Source organism: Martes martes (assembly GCF_963455335.1).
Source record: "Martes martes genome assembly, chromosome: 13".
NCBI lineage: Eukaryota > Metazoa > Chordata > Mammalia > Carnivora > Mustelidae > Martes > Martes martes.
In genome coordinates, this window is record NC_137901.1 from 65,895,242 (window position 1) to 65,922,049 (window position 26,808).

The following is a 26,808-nucleotide window of genomic DNA, read 5'->3' on the forward strand; positions in this document are numbered from 1 at the left end:
TGGACAGGTATTTTCTTTTAATATTTTGAAAATAATGCATCACTCTGTTCTAGCTTACGTGGCCTATAATGAGAAATGTGCTCCCATCATAATTCTGGTTCATCTGTAAGGAACACGACTCTCCTCTCTGGCTATGAGAGTGTCTGCTTCGCTGGTTTGTAGCAATTTCATATAATGTGTGCTGTGCTGTCTCTCATGTTCCCAATGCCTGAGCTTCTTTGAGCTTCCTGGATATATTGGTTCATGGATTTCACCAATTTGAAAAGTTGTTGGCTTTTTCCCTTCAGATATATTTTCAGTCATCACCCAACCCCAACCTTCTCTGCCTAAGTTACTCCAATTACACATCTTTAGGTGGAAAGAAGCTGTCCTCCCTGCACTGAGACTTTCTCCAATTTCTCCAGCTATTTCACTCTGTGTTTCATTTTGAACAGTCTCTATTAGGTGACATCAAGATGACCAGTCTCTTCTTTTGTTACATCTAATCCGCTGTCAATATCATCTCTGTATTTTTACATCTCAGGACTTATGATAGTCATTTAGGGATGTTTTTAAAAGATCTGGCCTTTGAAAACTGTCTTCTATATCGTCTCCTAACATATCCAGTCATTCATGTGCTCACAGCCACAGAATAAATGTAGTTATAATAAATGTATCCTTATCCACCGCCGATCCATCCCATGCAGAGCCTGCCTGGAAGGGTGTGAGGTAGGTCAGCTGGGAGATCTCAGATCTGGGAACCTGTGTCAGACCTGCTCTCTGCTCTGTCCACAGGCCTCTGGGGACTGGAGGAGACTGTGACAGAGATGGGGAAGGGGTTTGTGTCTCATTTCTCTGTCTGCCTGTGTCACTGTGAGCATCAGCACTGCGATCAAATGATTGACAGTAATAGTCAGCCTCATCCTCGGCCTGGGCCCCACTGATGGTCAGGGTGTGTGGTCCCTGAACTGGAGCCAGAGGATTGATCAGGGATCCCAGAGGGACACTCAGTGTCCTTGTAAATGACCAGTTTGGGTGCTTGGCCTGGCTTCTTCTGGTACCATTGTGTATATTCTTTGCTCAGTATCTCTCCAGAGCAGGTGATGGTAGCTATCTGTCCCAGGGACACTGACACAGAGGGAGGCTGAGTCAGCACACTGGAGGCCATGGAGCCTGAAAAGACAGAAGAGAGGTTGATGTGAGGTTCAGGGCCTCCTTCCCTGCATCTCCATAATGAGGCTGTGCTGGGGCTGAGCTCAAGTTTTGAGGCAGGCTCAGCTCAGGTCCTGCAGGGGCTGAGCATTTGCAGAGGGCCCAGGGACAGCACCTGTGCAGAGAGTCAGGACAGGGAGCAGGAGAGGGGTCCAGTCCATGGTGGAGATGCCCAGAGCTCTGCCTCCTGAGACCCCACAGCACTTCTGGGTTCCACCCCGGCCTCTTTTATTCCTTTCTAGGTCCTTAGGTCATTGATTGTTAGTAGTTATGCAAATTTCCTCCACTTCAGGGGCTCCTAAGTGATACACCAATTGTGAGATCAGAACATGTGATTGAGGAGGAAGAGAGGAGCCCCAAGTTTACTCCAAGCAGCTGCCAGGTTAAAAAATCATCCTTGACGGGACGCCTGGGTGGCTCAGTTGGTTAAGCGGCTGCCTTCGGCTCAGGTCATGATCCCAGCATCCTGGGATTGAGTCCCACATCGGGCTCCTTGCTCAGCAGGGAGCCTGCTTCTCCCTCTGCCTCTGCCTGCCTCTCTGTCTGCCTGTGCTCACTCTCTCTGACAAATAAATAAATAAAATCTTTAATTAAAAAATCATCCTTGACAATAAACATCTTAAGTTACCTTCCTGACATCTGAACATATGATAACCAAATGAAACTACTCTGTATGGGGTCTGCCCTGGCTCTCTCTGGGGTCTTTCAGGAGCCTGGCCATGGAGCTGGGCTGGGTCCTCTGAGAGATGCAGACACCTGTTCAAGGAAAGGTGGTCCTATGCCCTCATTACTTTCCTTCTACTGCATTGTGTCCCCACTGTGTCCCCCTGAGGTGCTGTGATCCTATGCTCCCCATGTCATCAGATTGTGGAACTTTCTCATCAGAATGTTTGTACATCGTTGTCTGTGAGAGTCCACTTGTTAACAGACCATCTGCTTTTGAAGATGGATCACAATATCTAGTGTATTGACATGTGGTGATTTCATCTCTCTGACACCCCCATCCCACAGCAGACCGGCTCATAGATTGTCAGCACATTGATTCCTTTATGATTCTTCATCAGTGTTTCATGGAAACAAGTGATTTGTATGTGAAATCATGACTGACTAAAAAAGACACTTCGGAGCTCCATGTGTTGTTAGGGTCCCAGCCATGTCTTCGGACATGGTGAGTTCTGAAGCCAGGCCAGCATCCCAGGAGGGAGCTGGATCGTGTCACTGCACAAGGACAGCCCAGGGACCAGAGCTGTGGCCTCAGGTAGTGAGAATCTACTTCACTCTGGAGACAGTCTCACAAGGAGGCTGTGGCACTCATTCCAGGGACCAGGGACTCCAAGTACTCCTTGTCCCAGCCCTTGAGACCCTCCTGAGCAAAGAAGCTGCAATCCCAGGTCTGCTTCTGCCTGGACATGGGGATGGAGAGTCAGAAGGTGAGTGGTCAGGATGTTCTCAACATGTCCAGCTCGGACAAGACAGCTCCTGGAACACCAGTGCACAGAGCAGGGACATGCATTTCCCATGTAGGCATTCACTGTGTCAGGACTCCTGTCAGTGTCCTGGGTGTCACTGTGTGTCTGACCTTCAGAGCAAGGTCTCTTCAGCAGCTGGAGATAGGAGTGATTATTCCAACTTCTTTCTGGGGACTGAACCCTGGACCCCTGTGGACCCCAGAATTGGTGTCCCTGTGAGGCTCCCCATGGACAGCCCCAGCCTCTGTCCTGCTATTCCTGATGCAGCTCTGCTGCCCCCTGTTGGTGGAGGAGGACTCAGACCAGAAGCTTTATTCCTCCAGGTCTCCCCATAGCACCTGTCCCTGAGAAGGGGTGTGGACCATGGTTTCCAGCCTCCCACAGGCAGCTGCCCCACCCCCAAGCCCTGTCCAGCTCAGCACAGATAGGCCACATACACGGTACAGGAGGCAGGACAAGTGGGATTCCTGTACTTGTCCTAGGGTTGAGATATCCTGGGCTAGCCTGGTGTCTTGTATAAAAAGAAGAATGTGGGGTAGAGTGTAGTGCATTGGAAAAGGGCCAAATCCGGATAAATCCTTGTAATGACCCATCACGTCCAGTTTCCTGTGTATTGTCGAGATTGATGCTTCCCCACCCCAATTAGTGCAGATTGTCATAAGTGGGAACAGATGATTCTTTTGGTATAAAGCTTACTTGTGCACATAAATCTGCATTATTTTATTTTTTTATAAACATATAATGTATTATTAGCCCCAGGGGTACAGGTCTGTGAATCGCCAGGTTTACATACTTCACAGCACTCACCATAGCACATACATCCCCAATGTCCTTAACCCCACCGCCCTCTCCCTACCCCCCTCCCCCCAACCCCCCTCAGTTTGTTTTGTGACATTAAGAGTCTCTTATGGTTTGTCTCCCTCCCGATCCCATCTTGTTTCATTTTTTCTTTTCCTGCTCCCCAAACCCCCCATGTTGCATCTCCACTTCCTCATATCAGGGAGATCATATGATAGCTGTTTTTCTCCAATAAATCTGCATTATTATTATTATTGTTGTTGTTGTTATAAACTCCTCAGGGCATAGCTACCAGGACAGGAAATAGGGAGGGAGGGTGGCACCAGGTGGGGCAGCAGGGTTTCTGTTCCAGACTCACTGCCATCCCCATCCTGGCTGGTCTCTAAAGAGCCCCCATGGCTTGCACATGGAGAGGGTCAGTGGGGTCATGTCCCAGGTTAGAGCTGGAGAACCTGTGGACAGTGGAGGCTGTTTAGCCATGCAGGGCCCTGGCCTGGGTACTGGGGCTCTGCTCAGCATTATTGTTTGGTCCTCTGTCTCCTGAGCAGGTGGTAGTGATGAGGATGTCATGGCCACTCTATCTATCTAGGGGGAAGCTAATCTTACAGATAACCACAGGGCCTGCAAAATTGGGAGACTCTGGGGCTCATTCTCATTGTCTCCCCCATGCAGCATTCCCTGGGCTGAGCTCAGGCTCAGGGTCATGCTCAGGGTCCTGTGGGGGCTGAGCCCTTGGGCAGGGCCTTACGAGCAAGACATGGGTAGAGAGTGAGGAGGGGGAGCAGGAGAGGGTCCCAGTCATGGTGAAGAATCCAGAGTTCTGTCTCCTGAACCTACAGCTGCACCTGGCCATCCCAAGCTTCTGTCATGTCATCACTGGTTCCTGTGAAATTGCTCCTCAGGCTGCTGGAGAGAATCTCTGTGCTTCTGGGCAGGCTTCATGGACCTGGTGCCTGTGGAGCTGTTCCTACCTCTCAGCTCCATGTGGGAACTCTTGTTTGTCTGTATGTAAAAATTCTTTTTTAATTTTATTTTTTAATTTTAATTTAAAGTCTATTAATTAACATATAGTGTATTATTACTTTCAGGAATACAGTTCAGTGATTCATCAGTTGTGTATAACATTCAGGGCTCATTATATCATGTGCCCTCCTTAATATCCATCACCCCGTTACCCATCCCCCAGCCCCTCCCCTCTAAGACGTGCACTGTGAATATTTCTTTTTTTGTTTGTGTGTGTAAAATACACGCAATATAAATAATTTCATTCTAACTATTTTTAAGTGTTCATTCTCTGTGTCTTCCCTGTGAATGTTTCATATTCTACATTGTAGAGCAGTATTGGTGGGAACTTGTCTTGAACTTACACTTGGATTTTCACGTGGTTTCATTTACAGTAGTTTTCTGAAATGGGACATAGAGTTGGGCATTACTGTGAAACTCAGTTTGACAATCTGTCTTTTCTTTGCATTTAGGCCATTTCCAGGGTATGATTAGCACTGACATTCCATATAACATCCTTGTATATAGTGTTTCTTTGTCCATGTTCTTCTTCCCTTTCTCCATTTCTTCCTTTTTAAAGTTATTGGTGCATTTTTAGGAATCCATTTTATCTCCTACTTTTTCGGTTATTACCTCTACCTATGTCTATCATATTCTCATGAGTTGTAATAGTCCACATTCAGGTGTGTTTCCCCATGTCACACAGACTGTCATATCTTTACAGCAAACTTCTTCTTCTTCTCAGTATTTTTTGCTTAATTCATACATACTACTTTTAACTGTATTATATATTAATATTAACTGTATTATATATGTTATATATGTATTATAACTGTATTATAAATTCCAACATAGATATGTATTTGAATTACTTTAGACAATGAATTATCTTCAAAAAAGATTTAGATACAAAAAAGTCTTAATATTTTTCCCAGTAGTTAGCATTTGTGATTTTTTCATCTATCTTGTAGAATCCGATTCTTTCTGGAAGCACTTCTTCTTGCCTGAGTGGTGTCTGGTACTATTTCTTTTTCATCGGGTTAGCTGATGATCAACCCTGTCACTTTTTGTATGTATGTCAGAAAATGTTTTATTTAGCCTTCATTTTTGAAAGATGTTCTCCCTTGGTAAAGAATTAATTTTTTTCTTTTTTTCCATATTTTAAAAATTTACTGTCTGTGCTTGCATTTCTGTTAATGAGAAATTTGCTAGAAATTTTCTGTCTTTCCCTAAAAACTGTGTGCCTTTCCCTTCTGGTTACTTTTGAGAATGTCTCGTTTTCCCTGCCTATTTGACTCTGGTGGGTTTTTTTTTTTTTTTAAACTTTTGTCTGGTAGTTAAAGTGTATTGAGCTTTTGGGATCTGGGAGTTTTAGTTACAGGTATAGTTATAGGCTGGCGGTTTAATAGATGATCAGCACAGGAGCTTGATCTGGCCTCTGCTGGTACGAGTAAGCATGTTTACTTCCAGTGCTGTTTCCCCACAGATGATCCTGGCTGTCTGTCCTAGGACCACCCACACAGAGGAGGGCTGAGTCACTTCATAGGAGGCCACAGCTGCAAGAGAGGAGAGGAGAGGTTGGCTGGAAAATCAAGGACTCATTCCAAGAGACTGCCCACCTGTGAGGCCTGGCCTGAGCTCCAGGAATTTTCTAGATCCACAGGGGTGCCCCTCTCATCAGACTTAGTCCCAGAGTAGCATGGGTCTGACTGGTGGTTGGAACTTTTAAGAAAACTGGAAAAGAACCCTATCCCTGGGCATGGGCATTCCATCAGGACTCACAGAAAGCCATGAGCACTGTGGGGGTGTTTCACTCACCCAGCTCCTCATCCTGCAGCAGGGTTAGGAGCATCCTCCCCCCAGGCAGCCCCTGAAGGGCTCAGACGAAGGGTTTGGCTTGTCCCAAGGAACTGGAGCTGGTGTGGCTGTGAGCCTGGACTTGGCACCAGTGCAGTGAGCAAGGACCCTGAGGAAAAGAAGGATCTAGGCCATGGTGGAGTTACCCTGATTCTGCTCCAAAGTCTGCGGCTGGGCAAGTGTCCTCTGAGGCCTCTTCTAGCCCTTTGCTGGAGACACCTACTGGTTGTGCAAGTCAGTGGGGCCTCAGAAGCTGCTACTGAAGAGCTTTGAGGGTTCTCATAAAGAACTCAGTTCCACTGGACACAGAGAGGGCAGGGGTGGTTCTTGTTAACCCCACTCTCAGCCCAGGGGTTTCTGTTTCACCTCTGGTCCTATAGTCTGGGGCTGACATCCCGACACCAGTTTGTGTTCTGATTGATGTCCCTCTGGGCTGGCCTAGCTACAGAGAGCTCAGTGGTGAAGTCTGTCTTTATTTTCTGATGCTTTCCTGTTGTTGACACACTGTGGCTCACACAGGTGCAGGGTTTACCCCAGATGACAGTTCATCATCTATTAAAAGAACATGGACTTTCCTTAGGTAGAATGGTGCTGTAAATATCTTCTGTTGGCTGTGAGCTTTGGGGGCATGCAGCAGGTGCTGTGGCTCACTATCCCCATTTTGCAGTCAGGGGCAGGAACAGATAAGTTGCAAAAAGGAATGATTGCATTGTAAGAGGATGAGAGGGGTTTAAAGTTTAATAACTCTTCAAGGTAATATTTATCACATTTAAGTCATCTTCAGTTTTGGGGGAAAATATATAATTAACATCTCAATTTGTAAGTTAAGTCCAAAAAAGTTTACCGAGGAAATTGCTGTGTTGCAGGCACTAGGAAAGAAAAGAACAGAATTTTCCAGTCCTCTGTCCTTTTCTTAAGGGAGTTAAATGGAGGGACAGCTGAGGGGCAGAGGGGAGGAACTTCCAGGAAGGAGGTGCAGCATGTCTGGAAGGACAGGGGTCTCTCAGCACAGAGGAAGGAGGAAATGTGTGATCACAGGGAGAACCGATGTTTGTGGACAGTGACGGCATTTTTTTTTCAAGAGGGCAGGCTAGGTCTTGGATTGGTGGGGGCATGTTGGCTGGGCCAATATTACAGAAATAGGCAATGTCTCCATGAGGAAGACCACACACACACACATACACATCCTGAATAATCTGTACTTGAGACTGCACTGTATGCTAATGACCAATGACAAACGACCTCAAGGTCTCAGGTCCTGGCTACTAAACCAGTCCTCAAGTGGCAGAAGACCTTATGCCCCAGTTCTGCCCATATGAAGGGGACTTTGTCAGGTGATCTCTGCTGCCCCCTGGTGGCCACTCCACCATGGCTGCTGGAGGTGCAGTGGTGTTCCTGGCATGGGTGTAGACTCACAACGTACAGCTCAGGTTCTGATTCCTGATCCATGGACTCTTTCCCCAGTAAGGAATGACTCTTCTAAGCATGACTCCCGCCTGGCTCATGTTCTGGCATTAGAGGCCCAGATTCACTATGAAAACAAGAGCAGGCCCATGTGGAGGAGGAGAGCACAGGTTTTACTGAGGCGTCGCTGCCCCTGTCCCTGGGGTGTGGGGTGTCATGCAGGTGGTACTGCAGCTTAGCACTGGGGATCAGAGGACTCAGGGGATGGCTCTTATTGGAGCCAACAGTGCATGCAGGGCTGATGTGGGGTTGGGGGAGAGGGTGACCAGGGACTAATGCCCCAAAGACAGAGACGGGGAGGATCCACCCAGCAGACATTTATTCAGACCCTCACTGGTCTGGCACACATTCCATCCTGGGAATTCTGCATGGACAAGACACAGTTCCTACTGAAGAGGGAACTCTGGAGCTTCTCAGCATGGGGAAAGTCAGAAGAAGTGAGATGTGTGTAGGAAGAGCCCAGTGAGTGCTACTTCGTAGGGGCAGAGGGAGGACTTAGAGGATCTGAAAGAACAGAACAAAGCTGAGGGACCTGGGATTCAACCCAGTTCCAGGCCAGTGTGGAGTTTTCCCCTTAGGTGAGCATTCTGGGCACAGAGGGACGTGTCAGGTGTGGTCAGAGGCAACTACCAGGTGATAAGTCAGTTCTCTGGGCAGCTGCTGGGCACAGAGAGGGGTCTCTAATAGGAAAAAGCTGGAGTAGGAGCTGGTTTCACACAGATGTGGTCAGTCCCTGGGATCTCTGTCGGTCATCTGGGGACTGATGTTGCTCAGGGTAGTGCTTATTCTCCCTCTCCTCCTCCCCATGCACATCTAAGCCACAGGGAGACCAGAGTGCTCCATGTGCCTCTGTTCCTGTCCCCTTGTGTGGAGTCCCACGAGGATGACATGTCATTGCTTTCCCCAGCACCCCACAGACTGGCTAAGCTAAGCAAGTACATGAGGGAGGGATGCACCTGGCAGTGAAGGGAGGCAGGAAGAGGAGTGCAGGTCCCTGGTTCCCAGGAATGGAGAGAGTAGAGCAGAAGCTGGCAGGTGCCAGTCAGCAGCCATCCCCTGCATCAGGTGAGGAAGGGTGCCCAGGCTGACAGGGGAACTGGAACAACCTCAGCCAGAATGTTCCAGGTCTGGAAGGAGACAGCGCCTTCCTCTCAGTTCTGCTATCTCCCAGTCGGGGGTGCTGCTGCACTTGGACAGGGGGCCACCTGGGGTCCAGGGAGGTGCCAGCCCACTTATGGTCATGTGGATGAGAAATTAATGGTGAGAATCCCCAGATTATAACTCTGTAGAGTTACACTTTCATGGCATTTTAACCTGAAAAAAATTTTTTTGGTCATAGCTATTCTTACCAAAAATTATCATTCTAGTTTATCACATCAATAAGTAAGCTGTAGATCCATAATTCAATAGTACTTGCCATGCTCTTGTGAGGGGAAAATTGTTTTCTGTCCTGTGTCCTCCTATTCTCCCCAAGGTATCGCTCTGATTCAACCCAGGGTGGAAATAGGGGGATCTGCTCTTCCTTCTTAATAAATTCTTCATCTGTTATTTTCTCCCCATGAAATTGCTCTAAAAATAAATTTACAAACCACAAGTCAAAGAATCATGATGAAAAATTCAGTGCATGATAGATATATTTTTTTTATTTTAATAAACATATAATGTATTTTTATCCCCAGGGGTACAGGTCTGTGAATCATCAGGTTTACACATTTCACAGCACTCACCATAGCCCATACCCTCCCCAATGTCCATTTCCCCACCACCCTCTCCCGTCCCCCCTCCCCCCAGCAACCCTCAGTCTGTTTCTTGAGATTGAGTCTTTTATGGTTTGTCTCCCTCCCAATCCCATCTTTTCATTTTTTCTTTTCCTACCTCCCCCTAACCCCCCCCCGCCTTGCATCTCCACTTCCTCATATCAAAGAGATCATATGATAGTTGTCTTTCTCCGATTGACTTATTTCGCTAAGCATGATACCCTCTAGTTCCATCCACGTCGTCGCAAATGGCAAGATTTCATGTCTTTTGATGGCTGCATAGTATTCCATTGTGTATATATACCACATCTTCTTTATCCATTCATCTGTTGATGGACATCTAGGCTCTTTCCACAGTTTGGCTATTGTGGACATTGCTGCTATAAACATTCGGGTGCACGTGCCCCTTCGGAGCACCACGTTTGTATCTTTAGGATATATACCCAGGAGTGCAATTGCTGGGTCGTAGGGTAGCTCTATTTTCAGTTTTTTGAGGAACCTCCACACTGTTTTCCAGAGTGGTTGCACCAGCTTGCATTCCCACCAGCAGTGTAGGAGGGTTCCCCTCTCTCCGCATCCTCACCAGCTTCTGTCATTTCTTGACTTGTTAATTTTAGCCATTCTGACTGGTGTGAGGTGGTATCTCATTGTGGTTTTGATTTGTATTTCCCTGATGCCGAGTGATGTGGAGCATTTTTTCATGTGTCTGTTGGCCATCTGGATGTCTTCCTTGCAGAAATGTCTGTTCATGTCCTCTGCCCATTTCTTGACTGGATTATTTGTTCTTTGGGTATTGAGTTTGATAAGCTCTTTATAGATTTTGGATACGAGCCCTTTATCTGATATGTCGTTTGCAAATATCTTCTCCCATTCTGTCAGTTGTCTTTTGGTTTTGTTTACTGTTTCCTTTGCTGTGCAAAAGCTTTTGATCTTGATGAAATCCCAATAGTTCATTTTTGCCCTTGCTTCTGTTGCCTTTGGCGATGTTCCTAGGAAGAAGTTGCTGTGGTTGAGGTCTAAGAGGTTGCTGCCTGCATTCTCCTCAAGGATTTTGATGGATTCCTTTCGCACATTGAGGTCCTTCATCCATTTTGAGTCTATTTTCGTGTGTGGTGTAAGGAAATAGTCCAATTTCATTTTTCTGCATGTGGCTGTCCAATTTTCCCAGCACCATTTGTTGAAGAGGCTGTCTTTTTTCCATTGGATATTCTTTCCTGCTTTGTTGAAGATTAGTTGACCATAGAGTTGAGGGTCTATTTCTGGGCTCTCTATTCTGTTCCATTGGTCTATATGTCTGTTTTTGTGCCAGTACCATACTGTCTTGATGATGACAGCTTTGTAATAGAGCTTGAAGTCTGGAATTGTGATACCACCGACTTTGGCTTTCTTTTTCAATATTCCTTTGGCTATTCGAGGTCTTTTCTGGTTCCATATAAATTTTAGGATTATTTGTTGTATTTCTTTAAAAAAATGGATGGGATTTTGATAGGGATTGCATTAAATGTGTAGATTGCTTTAGGTAGAATAGACATTTTCACAATATTTGTTCTTCCAATCCATGAGCATGGAATATTTTTCCATTTCTTTGTGTCTTCCTCAATTTCTTTCATGAGTACTTTATAGTTTTCTGAGTATAGATTCTTTGCCTCTTTGGTTAGATTTATTCCTAGGTATCTTATGGTTTTGGGTACGATTGTAAATGGGACTGACTCCTCAATTTCTCTTTCTTCTGTCTTGTTGTTAGTGTAAAGAAATGCGACTGATTTCTGTGCATTGACTTTATATCCTGACACTTACTGAATTCCTGTATAAGTTCTAGCAGTTTTGGAGTGGAGCCTTTGGGGTTTTCCACATATAGTATCATATCATCTGCAAAGAGTGATAGTTTGACTTCTTCTTTGCCGATTTGGGTGCCTTTAATTTCTTTTCGTTGTCTGATTGCTGAGGCTAGGACTTCTAGTACTATGTTGAACAGCAGTGGTGATAACGGACATCCCTGCCGTGTTCCTGACCTTAGCGGAAAAGCTTTCAGTTTTTCTCCATTGAGAATGATATTTGTGGTGGGTTTTTCATAGATGGCTTTGATAATATTGAGGTATGTGCCTTCTATCCCTACACTTTGAAGAGTTTTAATCAGGAAGGGATGCTGCACTTTGTCAAATGCTTTTTCAGCATCTATTGAGAGTATCATATGGTTCTTACTCTTTCTTTTATTAATGTATTGTATCACATTGATGGATTTGCAGATGTTGAACCAACCTTGCAGCCCTGGAATAAATCCCACTTGGTCGTGGTGAATAATCCTTTTAATGTACTGTTGGATCCTATTGGCCAGTATTTTGGTGAGAATTTTTGCATCTGTGTTCATCAAGGATATTGGTCTGTAATTCTCTTTTTTGGTCGGATCCTTGTCTGGTTTTGGGATCAAGGTGATGCTGGCCTCATAGAATGAGTTTGGAAGTTTTCCTTCCATTTCTATTTTTTGGAACAGTTTCAGGAGAATAGGAATTAATTCTTCTTTAAATGTTTGGTAGAATTCCCCTGGGAAGCCGTCTGGTCCTGGACTTTTGTTTGTTTGGAGATTTTTGATGACTGTTTCAATCTCCTTACTGGTTATGGGTCTGTTCAGGTTATCTATTTCTTCCTGGTTCAGTTGTGGTAGTTTATATGTCTCTAGAAATGTATCCATTTCTTCCAGATTGTCAAATTTGTTGGCGTAGTGTTGCTCATAGTATGTTCTTATAATTGTTTGTATTTCTTTGGTGTTGGTTGTGATCTCTCCTCTTTCATTCATGATTTTATTTATTTGCATCCTTTCTCTTTTCTTTTTGATAAGTCTGGCCAGGGGCTTATCAATCTTATTAATTCTTTCAAAGAACCAGCTCCTAGTTTTGTTGATTTGTTCTATTGTTTTTTTAGTTTCTATTTCATTGATTTCTGCTCTGATCTTTATGATTTCTCTTCTCCTGCTGGGTTTAGGCTTTCTTTGTTGTTCTCTCTCCAGCTCCTTTAGGTGTAGGGTTAGGTTGTGTATTTGAGACCTTTCTTGTTTCTTGAGAAAGGCTTGCACCGCTATATATTTTCCTCTCAGGACTGCCTTTGTTGTGTCCCACAGATTTTGAACTGTTGTGTTTTCATTATCATTTGTTTCCATGATTTTTTTCAATTCTTCTTTAATTTCCTGGTTGACCCATTCATTTTTTAGAAGGATGCTGTTTAGTCTCCATGTATTTGCGTTCTTTCCAAATTTCCTCTTGTGATTGAGTTCTAGGTTCAGAGAATTGTGGTCTGAAAATATGCAGGGAATGATCTCGATCTTTTGGTACCGATTGAGACCTGATTTATGACCCAGGATGTGGTCTATTCTGGAGAATGTTCCATGTGCACTAGAGAAGAATGTATATTCTTTTGCTTTGGGATGGAATGTTCTGAAGATATCTGTGATGTCCATCTGGTCCAGTGTGTCATTTAAGGCCTTTATTTCCTTGTTGATCTTTTGCTTAGATGATCTGTCCATTTCAGTGAGGGGAGTGTTAAAGTCCCCTGCTATTATTGTATTACTGTCGATGTATTTCTTTGATTTTGTTATTAATTGGTTTATATAGTTGGCTGCTCCCATGTTAGGGGCATAGATATTTAAGATTGTTAGATCTTCTTGTTGGACAGACCCTTTGAGTATGATATAGTGTCCTTCCTCATCTCTTATTATAGTCTTTGGCTTAAAATCTAATTGATCTGATATAAGGATTGCCACCCCAGCTTTCTTCTGATGTCCATTAGCATGGTACATTGTTTTCCACCCCCTCACTTTAAATCTGGAGGTGTCTTCGGGTCTAAAATGAGTTTCTTGTAGGCAGCATATTGATGGGTTTTGTTTTTTTATCCATTCTGATACCCTGTGTCTTTTGATTGGGGCATTTAGCCCATTAACATTCAGGGTAACTATTGAGAGATATGAATTTAGTGCCATTGTATTGCCTGTAAGGTGACTGTTACTGTATATTGTCTCTGTTTCTTTCTGATCTACTCCTTTTAGGGTCTCTCTTTGCTTAGAGGACCCCTTTCAATATTTCCTGTAGAGCTGGTTTGGTGTTTGCAAATTCTTTCAGCTTTTGTTTGTCCTGGAAGCTCTTTATCTCTCCTTCTATTTTCAATGATAGCCTAGCCGGATATAGTATTCTTGGCTGCATGTTTTTCTCGTTTAGTGCTCTGAATATATCATGCCAGTTCTTTCTGGCCTGCCAGGTCTCTGTGGATAGGTCCGCTGCCAATCTAATGTTTTTACCCTTGTATGTTACAGACTTCTTTTCCCGGGCTGCTTTCAGGATTTTCTCTTTGTCGCTAAGACTTGTAAATTTTACTATCAGGTGACGAGGTGTGGACCTATTTTTATTGATTTTGAGGGGCGTTCTTAGCATTTCCTGGATTTTGATGTTTGTTCCCTTTGCCACATTAGGGAAATTCTCTCCAATAATTGTCTCCAATATACCTTCTGCTCCCCTCTCTCTTTCTTCTTCTTCTGGAATCCCAATTATTCTAATGTTGTGTCGTCTTATGGTGTCACTTATCTCTCGAATTCTCTCCTCATGGTCCAGTATTTGTTTGTCTCTCTTTTGCTCAGCTTCTTTATTCTCTATCATTTGGTCTTCTATGTCACTAATTCTTTCTTCTGCCTCATTTATCCTGGCAGTGAGAGCTTCCATTTTTGATTGCACTTCATGAATAGCTTTTTTTATTTCAACTTGGTTAGATTTTAGTTCTTTTATTTCTCCAGAAAGGGCTTTTATCTCTCCGGAGAGGGTTTCTCTAATATCTTCTATGCCTTTTTTGAGCCCGGCTAGAACCTTGAGAATTGTCATTCTGAACTCTAGATCTGTCATGTTACCTATGTCCGTATTGATTAGGTCTCCAGCCTTCGGTACGGCCTCTTGTTCTTTTTTTTGAGGTGAGTTTTTCTGCCTTGTCATTTTGTCCAGATAAGATTTGCTTTCTCCTGCTGTGGAATTCCGCTGTTCTTGGTGAGCGAAGTTGGTTTTGGATGGGTTTCTTGTTGATCTTCTGGGGGAGGGGCCTGTTGTAGTGATTCTCAAGTGTCTTTGCCGCAGGCGGAATTGCACCGCTCTTGCCAGGGGCCGGGCTAAGGAATCCGCTCGGGTTTGTTTTCGGGAGCTTTTGTTCCCTGAGCGCTTTCCGTAGAGTTCCGGAGGACGGGAATGAAGATGGCGGCCTCCCAATCTCTCGGCCCGGAGGAGCCGAGAGCTTGGGGTTCCGCTCCTCAGTGCGCTCTCAGAGCAAAGCGCCCAACCGCCCCACCTCCCTGGCTTGCGGTCGCGCCTCGAGGAAAGCAGTCAATTGCTGGTGCTGGAGAAAAGCGCCGGGTCGCTTTTGTCTCTGTGGCCTCCAGCCGCGCTCCGAGCCCACCCAGCCTGCGACCGGCACAAGGTAACCCCGGGCTTAGAGCTCACTCCTCGGCTTTGTCGCTGTAGCCGGCTTCCCCGCTCTAATACCTGCGAGCTCTGCGGCACTCAGACACCCCCAGTCCTTCTGTGACCCCGCGGGACCTGGGGTTATGCTGACCCCGCCTGGGTTTCCTCCCAGTTTAGCCTCTGGAGCGATGTCTCCCAGTGGAGCCGACTTTTAAAAGTCCCGATTTTGTGCTCCGTCGCTCCGCCGCTTGCCGGGTGCCGGCCCCTCCCCCCGGGGTCTATCTTCCCGTCACTTTGGGTTCACTTCTCCGCAGGTCCTACCTTTCAGAAAGTGATCGATTTTCTGTTTCTGGAATTGTTGCTCTTCTTCTCTTCGATTTCCTGTTGGATTTTTAGGTGTTCACAATGGTTAGATAAGCTATCTAGCTGATCTCCTGCTACCCGATGTCGTCTCAGCCTGCTACTTCTCCGCCATCTTGACTCCTCCCCTCCTAGATATATTTTTTGAGTCTTGGAAAAGATTACCTTGGACCTAAAGGTGTGGCCCTAATGCAGCCAAGGTCACCCCACGGGGTCCACACAGGGGTGGGTGTGAGTCCATGTGGGTCAGACCTGAGCTAATGGTCAGACCTTCCTGGTGCAGGTGTCTTGGGGCAGTAGGAGGAAGTGGTGCCAGGAGCAAGTCCCCTGTGGGCCCCACGGTGGTGTCTGCACTTCCACCACAGTTTCTACTGAACCTAAGGAGGGTAGAGCCTGGGGCATCAGGGGCCTGGTCTCCTCTTCAGGAAGCCTCAGACAGCATTTCTGCATGTGGGGAATCTTCAGCCTGGCATGAAAGGAGGCATCCCATCAGGCCCACCCAGGCTTCCTGTACCTAAGGAGAAGATGGATTCCCCCTAGACTGTGCTGAGACAGGTGTCTCCCCTGTGGAGTAGCACGTGATTATATCTGGGTCACATGTAATGTATAATGGCATCCTAAATCTGTATTATCTTCCATAAAAGCTGACTACAGTCCCCATAAAACAGTATAGCTCTCTATATCGGTCATTGTTCAGTGTGATATACAGATTTCAAGGAAAGAGAACCTGCTAGAAATCCCACTTGTGTAGGGGCCGGTCCAGGATGAGGGAGGACACCTGATCCTAAGGTCTGACCTACAGTCGGTGTTAGTGGGAGAGAAGGTCAGAGTCTGTGGGCAGCTTTGTATCCCACTTCCACATTTTTCTGTGTTACTTTGAATTACTGCCAGCTTCTCTCACTGCCATGGTAGGTGACATAGCCAGGGTCAAGCTTCTCTTAGCCCTGGATCTGTCTGATTTTCAGCATGGCCTTGTCCACAAGTTGGATTCTCAGTATCAGTCAGGGATCCCCAAGGGCCATTCGGTATCTTTACATAAGAACATCCCTAGGTCCTGGCCTGGCTCCTGCTGGTTCCAAGTTACATATTCAGTCCTGAGCTGATCTCCAGAACTAGGGCCTGCCCAGAGTCACTGACATGGAGGAACTGTCCAAGGAGGCACAGGGCCTATAAGAGAAGAGGAGGGGGGCTGAGGGAGAAAGATCTATTCCCGGGAGGCTTTCCTGAGTTGACTCAGGGTTTGGGGCAGGCCCAGTTCAGGTCCTGTGGGGGCTGAGCCTATAGACAGAGCCTGGACACGGCCCTTGTGCAGTGACTGAGGAGGGGGATGGAGGACCAGGCCATAGAGAAGATGTCCCAGAGCCCTGTCTCCTGAGGTCGCACAGATGGGCAGGGCTCCCCCATTCCTTGTCACCCTCCAAGGGCATAACCTACATTGGACTCTTGAGGAGGCGGCTAAGGTTGGCAGAAGACACAGAACTCAGAGAAACAGAGAGTAGGGTTCTTAACCCCCCAGGTCACATCTTGGCCTACAAACTCTTCCTTCGCATGAAGGGAATGCTGCCTGACATCGGGGCCTCCATGGAGGGTCCCGTAATTGCTGTGGCCTGCTGTGGTCACCACTAGTTCAGCTTCTAGTAGCCTCTGTCCCTTCCTTCTCCACCAAGGTCAGTTCAGCAAGGGCCTCTCCTCCTGTGAGGGAGGGAGGCCTGCAGCTCACATGGACCAGGAGTGAGCCAGGGGAGGTGCGGTCTCATGTTCTCCTGACTCTTGGTGCCCCAGCCCCACTCTGTCCATTCCTGGTTGTCTTGGAAGCTGGGCTCTGGGGCTTAGACCTCATGGGGCTGAGTGCAAGTTCCACCAGAGGAGGAGCCCAGGAGCAGGCGCGTCCTGATTCCCACACTGACTGACCTCGGGGACTATGGACTGGTATACACCAAATGTAAATGTCACCCTTGGTTGATGTGTCACAAGGGGCTGACAGGTGCTGACACTCAGCCCCTGCCCCACACATAGTGCCAACTTTCCTTCCCATGAGCCTGAGAGGCAGGATGGCTCAGGTCTCCATGGCATGGGTGATACCCTGACCCACTGTGTGGTAACTCTCCACAGTCCCAGAGTGCAGATGTGAGAACTCTGATAATTTCTGTCTGTGTCATGTACACAGAAGCTGTAGAGACTGTGATTCTTTCCTGTTGAGTACAGTGCTCTGGAGTCCAGACTCTGTCCCTGATAGTCTCTCACTAGTGCTGGCATAGAATTGGGCACAGAGCAGAGGCTCGACAATGTTGGAGGAAGGAGCCCACAGGCAACACTGACCTCACAGAGTCTAAGCATAAGAGTCACAGTGAGAATCCCACGCCTTCCCCTTCCCCTCAGACACATGCAGTTATCAGTCACCACGTGACCAAGTCACTAACAGCCTAACTCATCACATAATGGAAGCAATGATTATTAGTGGATTCCTGGGAAAATAGGCTGGATCAGGCGTGATGTGCTTACTGAAGAGGGAGGTGAGGATAAGGCGTGTGAGGTCTGGGTGATGGGCCAGGACAGGGTCTCGATGTCCACACAGATGTGGAGGGCTTGAAGGAAGTCTGGGAGGGGCTGACCCTGCTCCTGCCTGAACAGGGCTGCACAGGGTCTGCTGTGTTGGGTCACACGCAAGTCAGGCCAGGGTCAACCCTCCCCACACCTCTCTGTGGTAATGGGAAGGTCAGGAGAGACCTGAACAGCTGCGTGGAGGGTCCCCCTTGGCAGGACAGGCTGGACAACAGTAGCTAGAAGCAGGATCTCCGGTGACAGCCCTGCACTCTCCCAGCCTTTAGAGTAGATACAGTGGGTGTCTGAGCATATGGACCCCAGGAGGGGATACTGTGTACCATCCGATGACTTCATCTGCTGATCCTTCCAGGGTCCCCAATTGCCATGAGGTGAGAGCAGAAGGGAAACATGAACCTAAAGACATGCCAGGGAAGTGGGCACAGCCCAGGGGACAGGAGGGAGTTGTACCAGCCAGGTGGCTGTGTTCTCAGTTCCTCATCTCTGAGATCCCTGGGAAAGAGCTCCCTCCTCACCATACACCAACTCATGCAGCTTCAGTCCAAGTGGCATTTCCTTAGGTGGCCTCACTCCACATGGTTCCCATGATGTGATCTTTATTTGCATCATGTGGGTTCACACCACACAATGTTGCTTGAAACCCACTCGAATGAGGGAACGTATCCTCCATTTGTGATTTCCATGCACGGGGGGATTTCTACCTCATTGTCCAGTGCAAAGGCCATCCTTTCTTCCTGGCTGGCCAGGCATGAGTGCTAAATTCCTCTATCTGGAGTCAAAATGTGGGGGCTTCTTGCCTCATCATTAAGCATTTGCCATGGTTACTGGCAGGGAGTGGCTCTCATCACAGTGTCCATTATCCTGTTCTGTCATCTTCATGAGAGGCTTCACTCCTCTGAGGATGTGGGGCTGACCTTTGGTGGGAGGGAATGCTGCAATGCAGTGTTCTTCTTGGCTGCTATGTTAGCATCACTCCAAAAAACAAGAGCAAGTGTCACCTGCTCACAGGTCTGGGTGGACAGGGCCTCATCCACGTGTCATAGGAAAACATGGTTTCTGTTCGCATGGCACCTATACATAGTCTTAGCTCATGTGTCTTTAGCCATCATGGCCGTGGCTAATGTGACACTGATGATAAAGCATTGGTGAATGGGTTCTCTGCCCACGTGGCACCAGATCTGACTGCTTCAGTCCGAGTGGCACCACTCAGTTGGCATCTGTCCTAGCGGCACCAGCCTAGGTGGCCTTGGCCAATGCGGCCCAATTATGTGGACTTGGTCAAAGATGCACACACTCCCATAAGTGGCACCAGCTCATGCAGTCTTGGTCCAAATGATACTCACTGATATGGCTCTGGTTTGAATGGTCTTGGTTTGCACTGCATGGTCTCACTTGGTACCCACATACATTTGGGGGACACATCCCAGGGCTCTGAGTTCCTAAGTAACCAGTCTCAGGACTGCTGTGGAGATGCTCTGAGAGTGCAAGCTCCCAGAGTTGGAGTTGAGTCTGTGAGGGGTGAGTCCTGACCCCATCCCATGGCCAGTTGAGGCTGTGCCAGGAGCTGTTGGTAGCAGGAGATATGATTATATCCCGAGTGTCCCCACTGCCATGACACAGGAGATGGTGACCTTCTGACCCCAGATGTTTAGGGAGGTTGATTTAGGACAGACTGGCCCCAGCCCTGTGAGGAGGGAGCAAAGGGGAGAACTGGGAGCGCAGGGCCCTGACGTCATGGACTTGAGTAGGAGGGACAACAGGGCACCTGTGGTCACACTGTGCCTCCTTGTGGGTCTCTCACCTGTGCTGGGAGCAGCTGGGGAGGTGGAATGAAGGCACTGAGAATGGGGTCCTCAGAGGAGCAGCGCCACAGGCTCACTGGGGAGCTGTCCACCTGCAGATGCCTGCGCCCCACCCACTCCTGCTGCAGCTGCATGTTTATCTTGGGGAGAAATCCCTCCCCTGCCCCCTGGGACTGTGTACTCACTGAACTTCACAGGGTGAGGTTCTCGGTCACTGTGGAAAGTCTCACTTCTTCTTCTTGTCTTCCTAGGTCGTATGAGGCCACCTGGTTCTTGGGGTTTAACTGTCCCACTCTGGTCACTGAGCTCGATTCAGAATCCTTAGCCTGTAATGATGTAGAAAAAAATGATTTAAGAATGGACTTTTTACCAGCCACATGGGGTGTGCCTTGTGGATGGGATACTCCAGTGGGATATTGACCACACTGCTCTGGTGGTTGAGAGGGCAACATACTCCCACCCACCAAGCCTTCCTGGCAGTGAATCACCCAGATGAGTAGATAGCACTGGCTAGGGGAAGCTTGTTGTCTATAACAGGACAATTGGATATCTACAACACAACTGGGGTAAGCAGGTGTATGCATGGACTCAGCCGATCCTCTATTATTCCCTGGGACTGTGATTACAGTAATAAATTCGCCATGATCCAATGCAGCAGGTCTGACAATGGATACACCTTCCAGAATGAAGGTTTGGTGGTTGTAACTGGTGAGGATCCAGACCAGCTCAGGTGTTTGCTGAGGGAAGAGGATATGGGTTGGACAGTGAGGAAGGTAATTATAGATACCACTCTGACCTCCAAGTAATGGAAGAAATGAGCAGGATAGAACTAACACATGCTCTCTCCTTATGATGTAAAAATGTTTGGATACATAGTCATCATATGTTTCTGTTTTGTTCACTTGGTCCATCCCATTATTATCTATCATCAAATGTATTAACAATAGTTAACTTTATATCTCACTTTCGAAGTTATGGGATATCAAATCAGTTGGGACAAAATAAAAATCACAAGTAGACAAAAATGTATTTTTTATCCCCTTGTAGGGAAAGGGTGAATATGTTCATAATTGTTCACTTCATAGATTTATCCTATGACTTGGAAACAGGGCTCCAAATATTCTCTTAATTTGGAGCCTGATTTGTGGGGACCGGGGTGAAAGTCATGTGGAGGAGGAGTGGGCTGTGCTGTCTTATTACTTGTCTGCATTGACAGGCTGAACTGTATTTCACAAGATCATTGTCAGTCCATATTTCTGGGTAGGGTAAGTGTAAAGACCAGTTCTTGGGCACCATTTGGTAGAATGTAGAAGTGAGGCAGCACCCATTGTGGGTCTCAGTCCCATGGTTGTGTACCTCCTGGACACTTTGTAGGAGGAGGCCACTGACTCATCATCCCCCATTCAATCTCAGGATGGATGGACTCTCCAACTGCCTATCAAAACTCACAGCACCTAGTGTGTATGCATCTTTTCTCATTTTATAAAAATAGAAGATATAATATGGTCTGTCTGGGGATCTCACATGCTAAGTTGGATTTGGAGGAGAAAGCAGAGCTTTGTGGATATATAGCAGACTCCTCAGGTCCCTGTTGTCCTGGATTGGGTTCCCAAAAACAGACTCTGAGATGGAGAAGTGCATTTGCAGGAAATCTGGAGGGAGTGAAGCTGGCCAGACTGTGAAGAAGGAGAGTGACCCACAGTGGGACATCTGATGAGGCTGCCTTCCTGCTGGGACCATTCAAGACACCTGAACCTGAGGGAGGGTCTTGGGACCTTGGGTCAGGCCATCATTCAACACAATCTCTCCGAGAATGGCCAGAAATCTGGGGAGGCAGTTTTCTGAACCAAGAGCACTTCTCCAGTGAGGAGGACCCTGTGACTGTCAGGGGCTCCAGGCAGAGATGGGGGCTTATGTGAGCCCAGAAGAGGGGTGACTACAGTGAGTAATGCACTGGTCTGCTCCAGTCAGAATCCCCAGCTGCCATGGTGGCAGGGCTTTAGGAGCTCTGCTGAGCTGAAGATTCTGGGCTCTAGTCCTGGGCAGTTGGGTAAAGGAATGGACTCTGACCACCATATGGATATGAGTGGTAATTACCATGGACAGATAGTTCTTTCCGTTTGTCCTCATACCAAATCCCTCTGTTTCCAAACATACCCAGGCCCAGACACTCTCAGGAGCCCCAAATCAACCCTGTACACCTTGTGCAGGTACTGCCAAATTGTGGGTGTCTAGGGAGGTCTGGGGATGTTGCATTTGGGGACCTGAGTCAGACCTGCTCATTGCTTTGTGCACAGGCCTCCTGCGGTTGGAGGAGAGCGAGACACAGACAGGGAAGGCATTGTGTCACTGTGAGCATCAGCACTGCCGTTCCACACCTGATAGTAATAGTCAGCCTCGTCCTTGGCCTGAGCTCCACTGATGGCTAGGGTGGCGGTGTTCCCAGAGTTGGTGCCTGAGAATCGCTCAGGGATCCCTGAGGGCTGGCTGCTGCTATAATAGATGATCAGCACAGGACTCTGGTCTGACTTCTGCTGGTACCAATAAACATTTTTACTTCCAATGTTATTTCCCCCACAGGTGACCTGGACCATCTGTCCCAGAGCCCCTGACACAGATGGGGGCTGAGTCAGCACATATAAGGCGACAGATGCTGCAAGAAAGAAAAGGAGTGTTAGGTTTTCAGCTCTGGGTCTCATCCCCAGAACACCATCACCTGTCTGGCCTGAGCTCCAGGGATTCTCGGTGCCCTGTTCCCACCCTCCCAGCATCTCAGCCCCTGAAGCCCATGGGTCTGGCTGGTGGATGGATTTTTTGCCCAAAGGAGATCATCCTCAGTTTTCTCTGGACAAGTCAGTGCCACTGAACACTGGAGGGGATGGCACCCCTCCAGTCTCTCATCCTGCAGCAGGGTCGTGACCATCCTTCCCCTGACAGGCAGCTCCCTGTTGAGCTCAGAGTCAGGGCCTGGATTGCTCCAGGTCCCTGGGGCTGCAGAGGGTCTGAGCCTGGGTGTAGCACCTGTGCAGTGAGCAAGGAGGCCAAGGAGGAGATGGGTCCAAACCATGGTGGAGTGACCTGATTCTGTTCCCCAAGTCCTGTGGCTGGGCTGGCTTCATCCCAGGTGTCTCTTATCCCCTTGCTGGAGGGATAAGATGGTCATTCAAATCAGCTGAGGTTCAGGGGCAGCTGCTAAGGAGCCTTGTGGTTTCAGAGAAGGGCTCAGCCCCAAGGGACACAGACAAGTGAGGGCTGGGGCTAGAGACCCACCATCAGTCCAGGGGATTCTGCTTCACCCCCAGTCCATAGTCTCGGGTACCAACTCGATCCCTCTCCATGTCTTGACGTCACTGCTGGTCTGGTCTGTGCTGGTGGAGCACTGAGGTAGAGTTTGTCTGCATTTTCTTAGCCCACAATAGCATGTTTCCTCTGCAGGCACTAGGTGGCTTAAGTCAGTGCAGTGCCTAAGCCATATGTCCATTGGGAAACATCAGAACCCAAACAAAAGTTCTCCCTTGCCAAGCACACATGAGTTTTGAGGAGTCACTGAAGGGCTGATGTAGGTGTGTGTCCTGAGGGCTGGTCATAGATGTTGTGTCTCAGGATCCGAAGGATGCATCGTATGCTGGGGCCGACTCAGCTTGAGCAGAGACTGACAATGACTGAGTGTAGCAGGAATGTGCTGGGTGGGGAGGCATGAAGTCCTGGACCTGTGCTAGAGACAGAGACAAAATCACCAGGATACAGATCTGAAAGCCCCCGAGTCAGAATTTTACCTCAGAGTCAAAGGCGACAGTGTAGAAAAACTGCACCTTTCCTTCTGGTTTCAGGTCCTGGTGAACAACCCTCCCTGTTAGAACTCTTTTTTTTTTTTTCCCGGTTGGTTTTCTGGGGGGAGGGGTCTGCCACCTGGTTTTCAGTCAATGATGTTCCCTGAGTTAAGTCCTCCTGCCCCACTCAAGGGGGTGGGCTCTGAGGAAGCCGGTTTTTCAGGCTTTTGTTCTCTGGAAGTTTTTCTGTTTGTTCATTTGCTTTCTCTCGCCTTGACAGCTTTTGATGGTTTTTGGAGGTTTAGAGGAAAGCAAACTGCACCCCAACCTCCCTCTTAGAGAGAAGCTTCAGTCTGCTCCCCCTCGGCTGCTGCAGAGCAGGTTCCGAGTCACGGTCCCTGGGGACGCAGGATCTCCTGCTTGTACACAAAACCACGGCAGCGGCAGCTGTCTGGGCAGCTCCAGACTGCCAGAGAGGTTCCAAGCAGCGATCGCACACTGAGATTTTCCTGCTGGCCCCGGCTGGGAGTGCCTGGTCTTTCCGGGTCCGAGAGCACCTCTCCCAGGGGAGGCTGTGGGGCGCGCATGTCTCAGGCTCTGATATTATGGCGCGGGTCTAAGAGCGCCAGGATGGTGCCTGCGTGCACCTCTCTCAGAGGAGGGTGTGGGGTGTGCGCATCTCAGGCTCTGATAGCCCGGTGTGGCATTCTGCCGTCTGGCGAGGCTCCCAGCCCCTCATGGGAGCTGGACTCCACGTGTTCTTGGGCACGCTGGTGGCTCAGGGAACAAGACCTGGTTTCTCCACCGCACTCTCTCTAGTTCAGCGCCAGAGGTGGCTGTCCTGGGTCCGGGGGCTTAAGCCCCTGTCCCTACCACCCCGATTCCCACACTTTCCCCCCATGATCCTTTGCTCTTTTTGAGTGCTTTCAACCAGATTCCAAGTTAATGCTGGTCCCCAGATGCAGGGCACTCTCGTATTGGGGTATTACTTTCCAATGGGTCGCTTCTGGTAGCTCCCTCCCCCTTTTGTTTATCTTCTTATATCAGTCCGACGTTCCCACTCCGCTTTACCTGCCCACTGGCGTCTTCTGCCCCTGTAGAGATCCAGACGTGTATAATTCTGATCTCATGCTGATTTCATGGGTGATCAGAGTTCTTTAGTAGGTAATCAGCTCACTTTAGGGTACAGGTTGAAACGGGGCCTCCTCCTACTTCCCCGCCATCTTGTCTCCTTCCCTGTTAGAACTCCTGATGCCCAGACCCTCCCCATGGCCAGATTGCTTGGCCAGTTGATCTCTGCTGCCTCCTGCTGGCCACTCGCCTGGAGGTGCAGGGAAATCTTTTAGTCCCGGTGGAGATTCAGAACCCACTGCTCACAAGCTGATTTCCTGATCTGTGGACTGCTGGACTCAGAGAGATATACTCTACTCTATGTGGGCCCTGCCACTCTCAAGGCCAGACTGAAGGAGATCCGAGTATCCACGACAAATAGGAGGAGAAAGCACAACTCGTCTGAGGTGTTACTGCTCCTACCACTAGGGTGGTGGGTCATCATGGGTGTTGTTCTGGGCTGGGGGTTGGGGGACACAGGACTCAGGAACTGCTTCCTAGTGACCCTGGTGGCTGATGTACCAAAATAGGGCAGTGGTGGCTACAGCTCCAAGGACAGAGGCAGGAGAACACTCCCCTGGCAAATAATTTATTCAGCCCCACTTTGGTTTGGCAGACTTTCCATCCTGGGAAATCTTTGTGAAGAAGACAGTTCCTCTCTCAGAGTTGCCATGTTGTGGGTGGGGTGACATAATGGACCCACTTGTTTTGGTGAGACAGTAGACAGTCTCTACCACCTTTTACCTAGGTCTTGTCTTCTGTATTCATTTGAAAGTCAAAACCATTGTTATTCCTATGTCCTTCATGGCCGGTACTGACCCTGTGTTTAGCACTGGCCAATAGCTATGTCATTCATCCGGTGATTTTTCTGGGGACTTTTGATCTCATGAAGTAAGGAAACACACCAGATATATGGAGTGCCTTTCCTTTTGAACATGGTGTGACAGCTAGAGCTGTAGTAGTCATGTGAACTCTGTTGTCAGTAAGAATGAAAAGCAAAGCTCCATGGTTGAGATGTTGAGACAAAAAGTGAGTAGATTGGGGACCTGGAATTGGAGAGTATCTTGGAAAGTAGGCTTCTGCCTCCAGGCTTTATTGAGAGGAAATTTGTCTGTTCCTGCCTCTGCTTATTATCTGTATGTCTCACACTAAGGTTTTGTGACCAGTAGGGAAATAATGACCACAAATCAATGAACTAATCAAATAATGATAGGGAAAACCATTCAGTGGTAGTATGCAGACAATTAAGTTGGATATCAGGAAAAATGACACTGTGAGGGGAGAGGTTGGAAGAGGTAGTTCTGGGGAGGTGACACTGGAGACACTGTCAGGGTGAGAAAAAGGAACAGGTACAGGACATGTGTTTGGGGACAGCAGAGCCAGTCTCTGCGGGGAAGATTCCTGTTTGTCTGAGGCTGAAGAAACAGTGAGAACCTAAAATGTCTGTGATTTAAATCTTGTCAGAACCAGGTAATATTTTCGTAGAATTTAAGAATTGGGGTCTGCAGTGAGGTGTTGTCAGAATTCATTTTGCTGTTTTGTTTCTGGTTTTGGTGCATCACACGAATGGTCCCCGTGTGAAAAGGAGCAAACTGAAGTGGAAGCAGCAGCCTTTTTGTAGCTGATGGTCATTGTACTCATCTGCTGGGTGGTCAGTATTTTTCTAATGAAAGGATGTTAGATTTGTCAAAGGCTCTTTCTGCATCTATTGAGATAACCATGTGAGTCTGGTATTTTATTCCATTGATATGCTGTATTCTACTAATTGTTTTTGTATTTTCAAACCCCTTGTACTGTTGCAATAAATCTCTTTGCTCCTGGTGTCTGTTTCTTTCATGTGTTGCTGGATTAAGTTTGATAATATTTTGTTCAGGATTTCTGTGCCTGTATTTGTAAGAGCAGTCTAGAGTTTTCCAGTGATGTGTACTTTTGGTATCAGTGTAACAATGTCTACATGAATGAGTTAGGAAGCCTACCACATTCATTTATTTTTTTTTTAACAGATTGGGAAAATTCACATTACAGTTGAGTTTTGAACAAAGCAGGTGTTAGGGATGCTGACACAGGTGCAGTCTAAAATCTGCATGTATCTTTGACTCCCCCGAACCTGAACTACTACCAGTCTACTCTTGACCATAAACCTTACTGACAACATACACAGTGGGTTAACACATATTTTATTTGTTATATGCACTACATATTATATTCTCACAAAAAAGTGAGTCCAAAAAGAAAATGTT

At 47.6% G+C, this 26,808-nt stretch overlaps 1 protein-coding gene across 6 annotated transcripts in view; it reads right to left on the bottom strand.

Moving 5' to 3' along the window:
- Nucleotides 1–26,808, bottom strand: part of LOC308354676 (immunoglobulin lambda-1 light chain-like) — a gene marked incomplete at its 5' end in the record, with an annotated part of 1,188,495 nt that overhangs the window by 293,773 nt on the left and 867,914 nt on the right. Inside the window, one exon of one of the 6 annotated variants that reach the window (XM_080822264.1) lies at nucleotides 1,307–1,387. The exons of the other annotated variants lie outside the window; for them this stretch is intronic. Coding sequence (XP_080678390.1) covers nucleotides 1,307–1,352 — 46 coding nt within the window. Of the gene's footprint in view, nucleotides 1–1,306; nucleotides 1,388–26,808 lie in introns of those variants that run through there. 6 annotated transcript variants of the gene reach the window in all.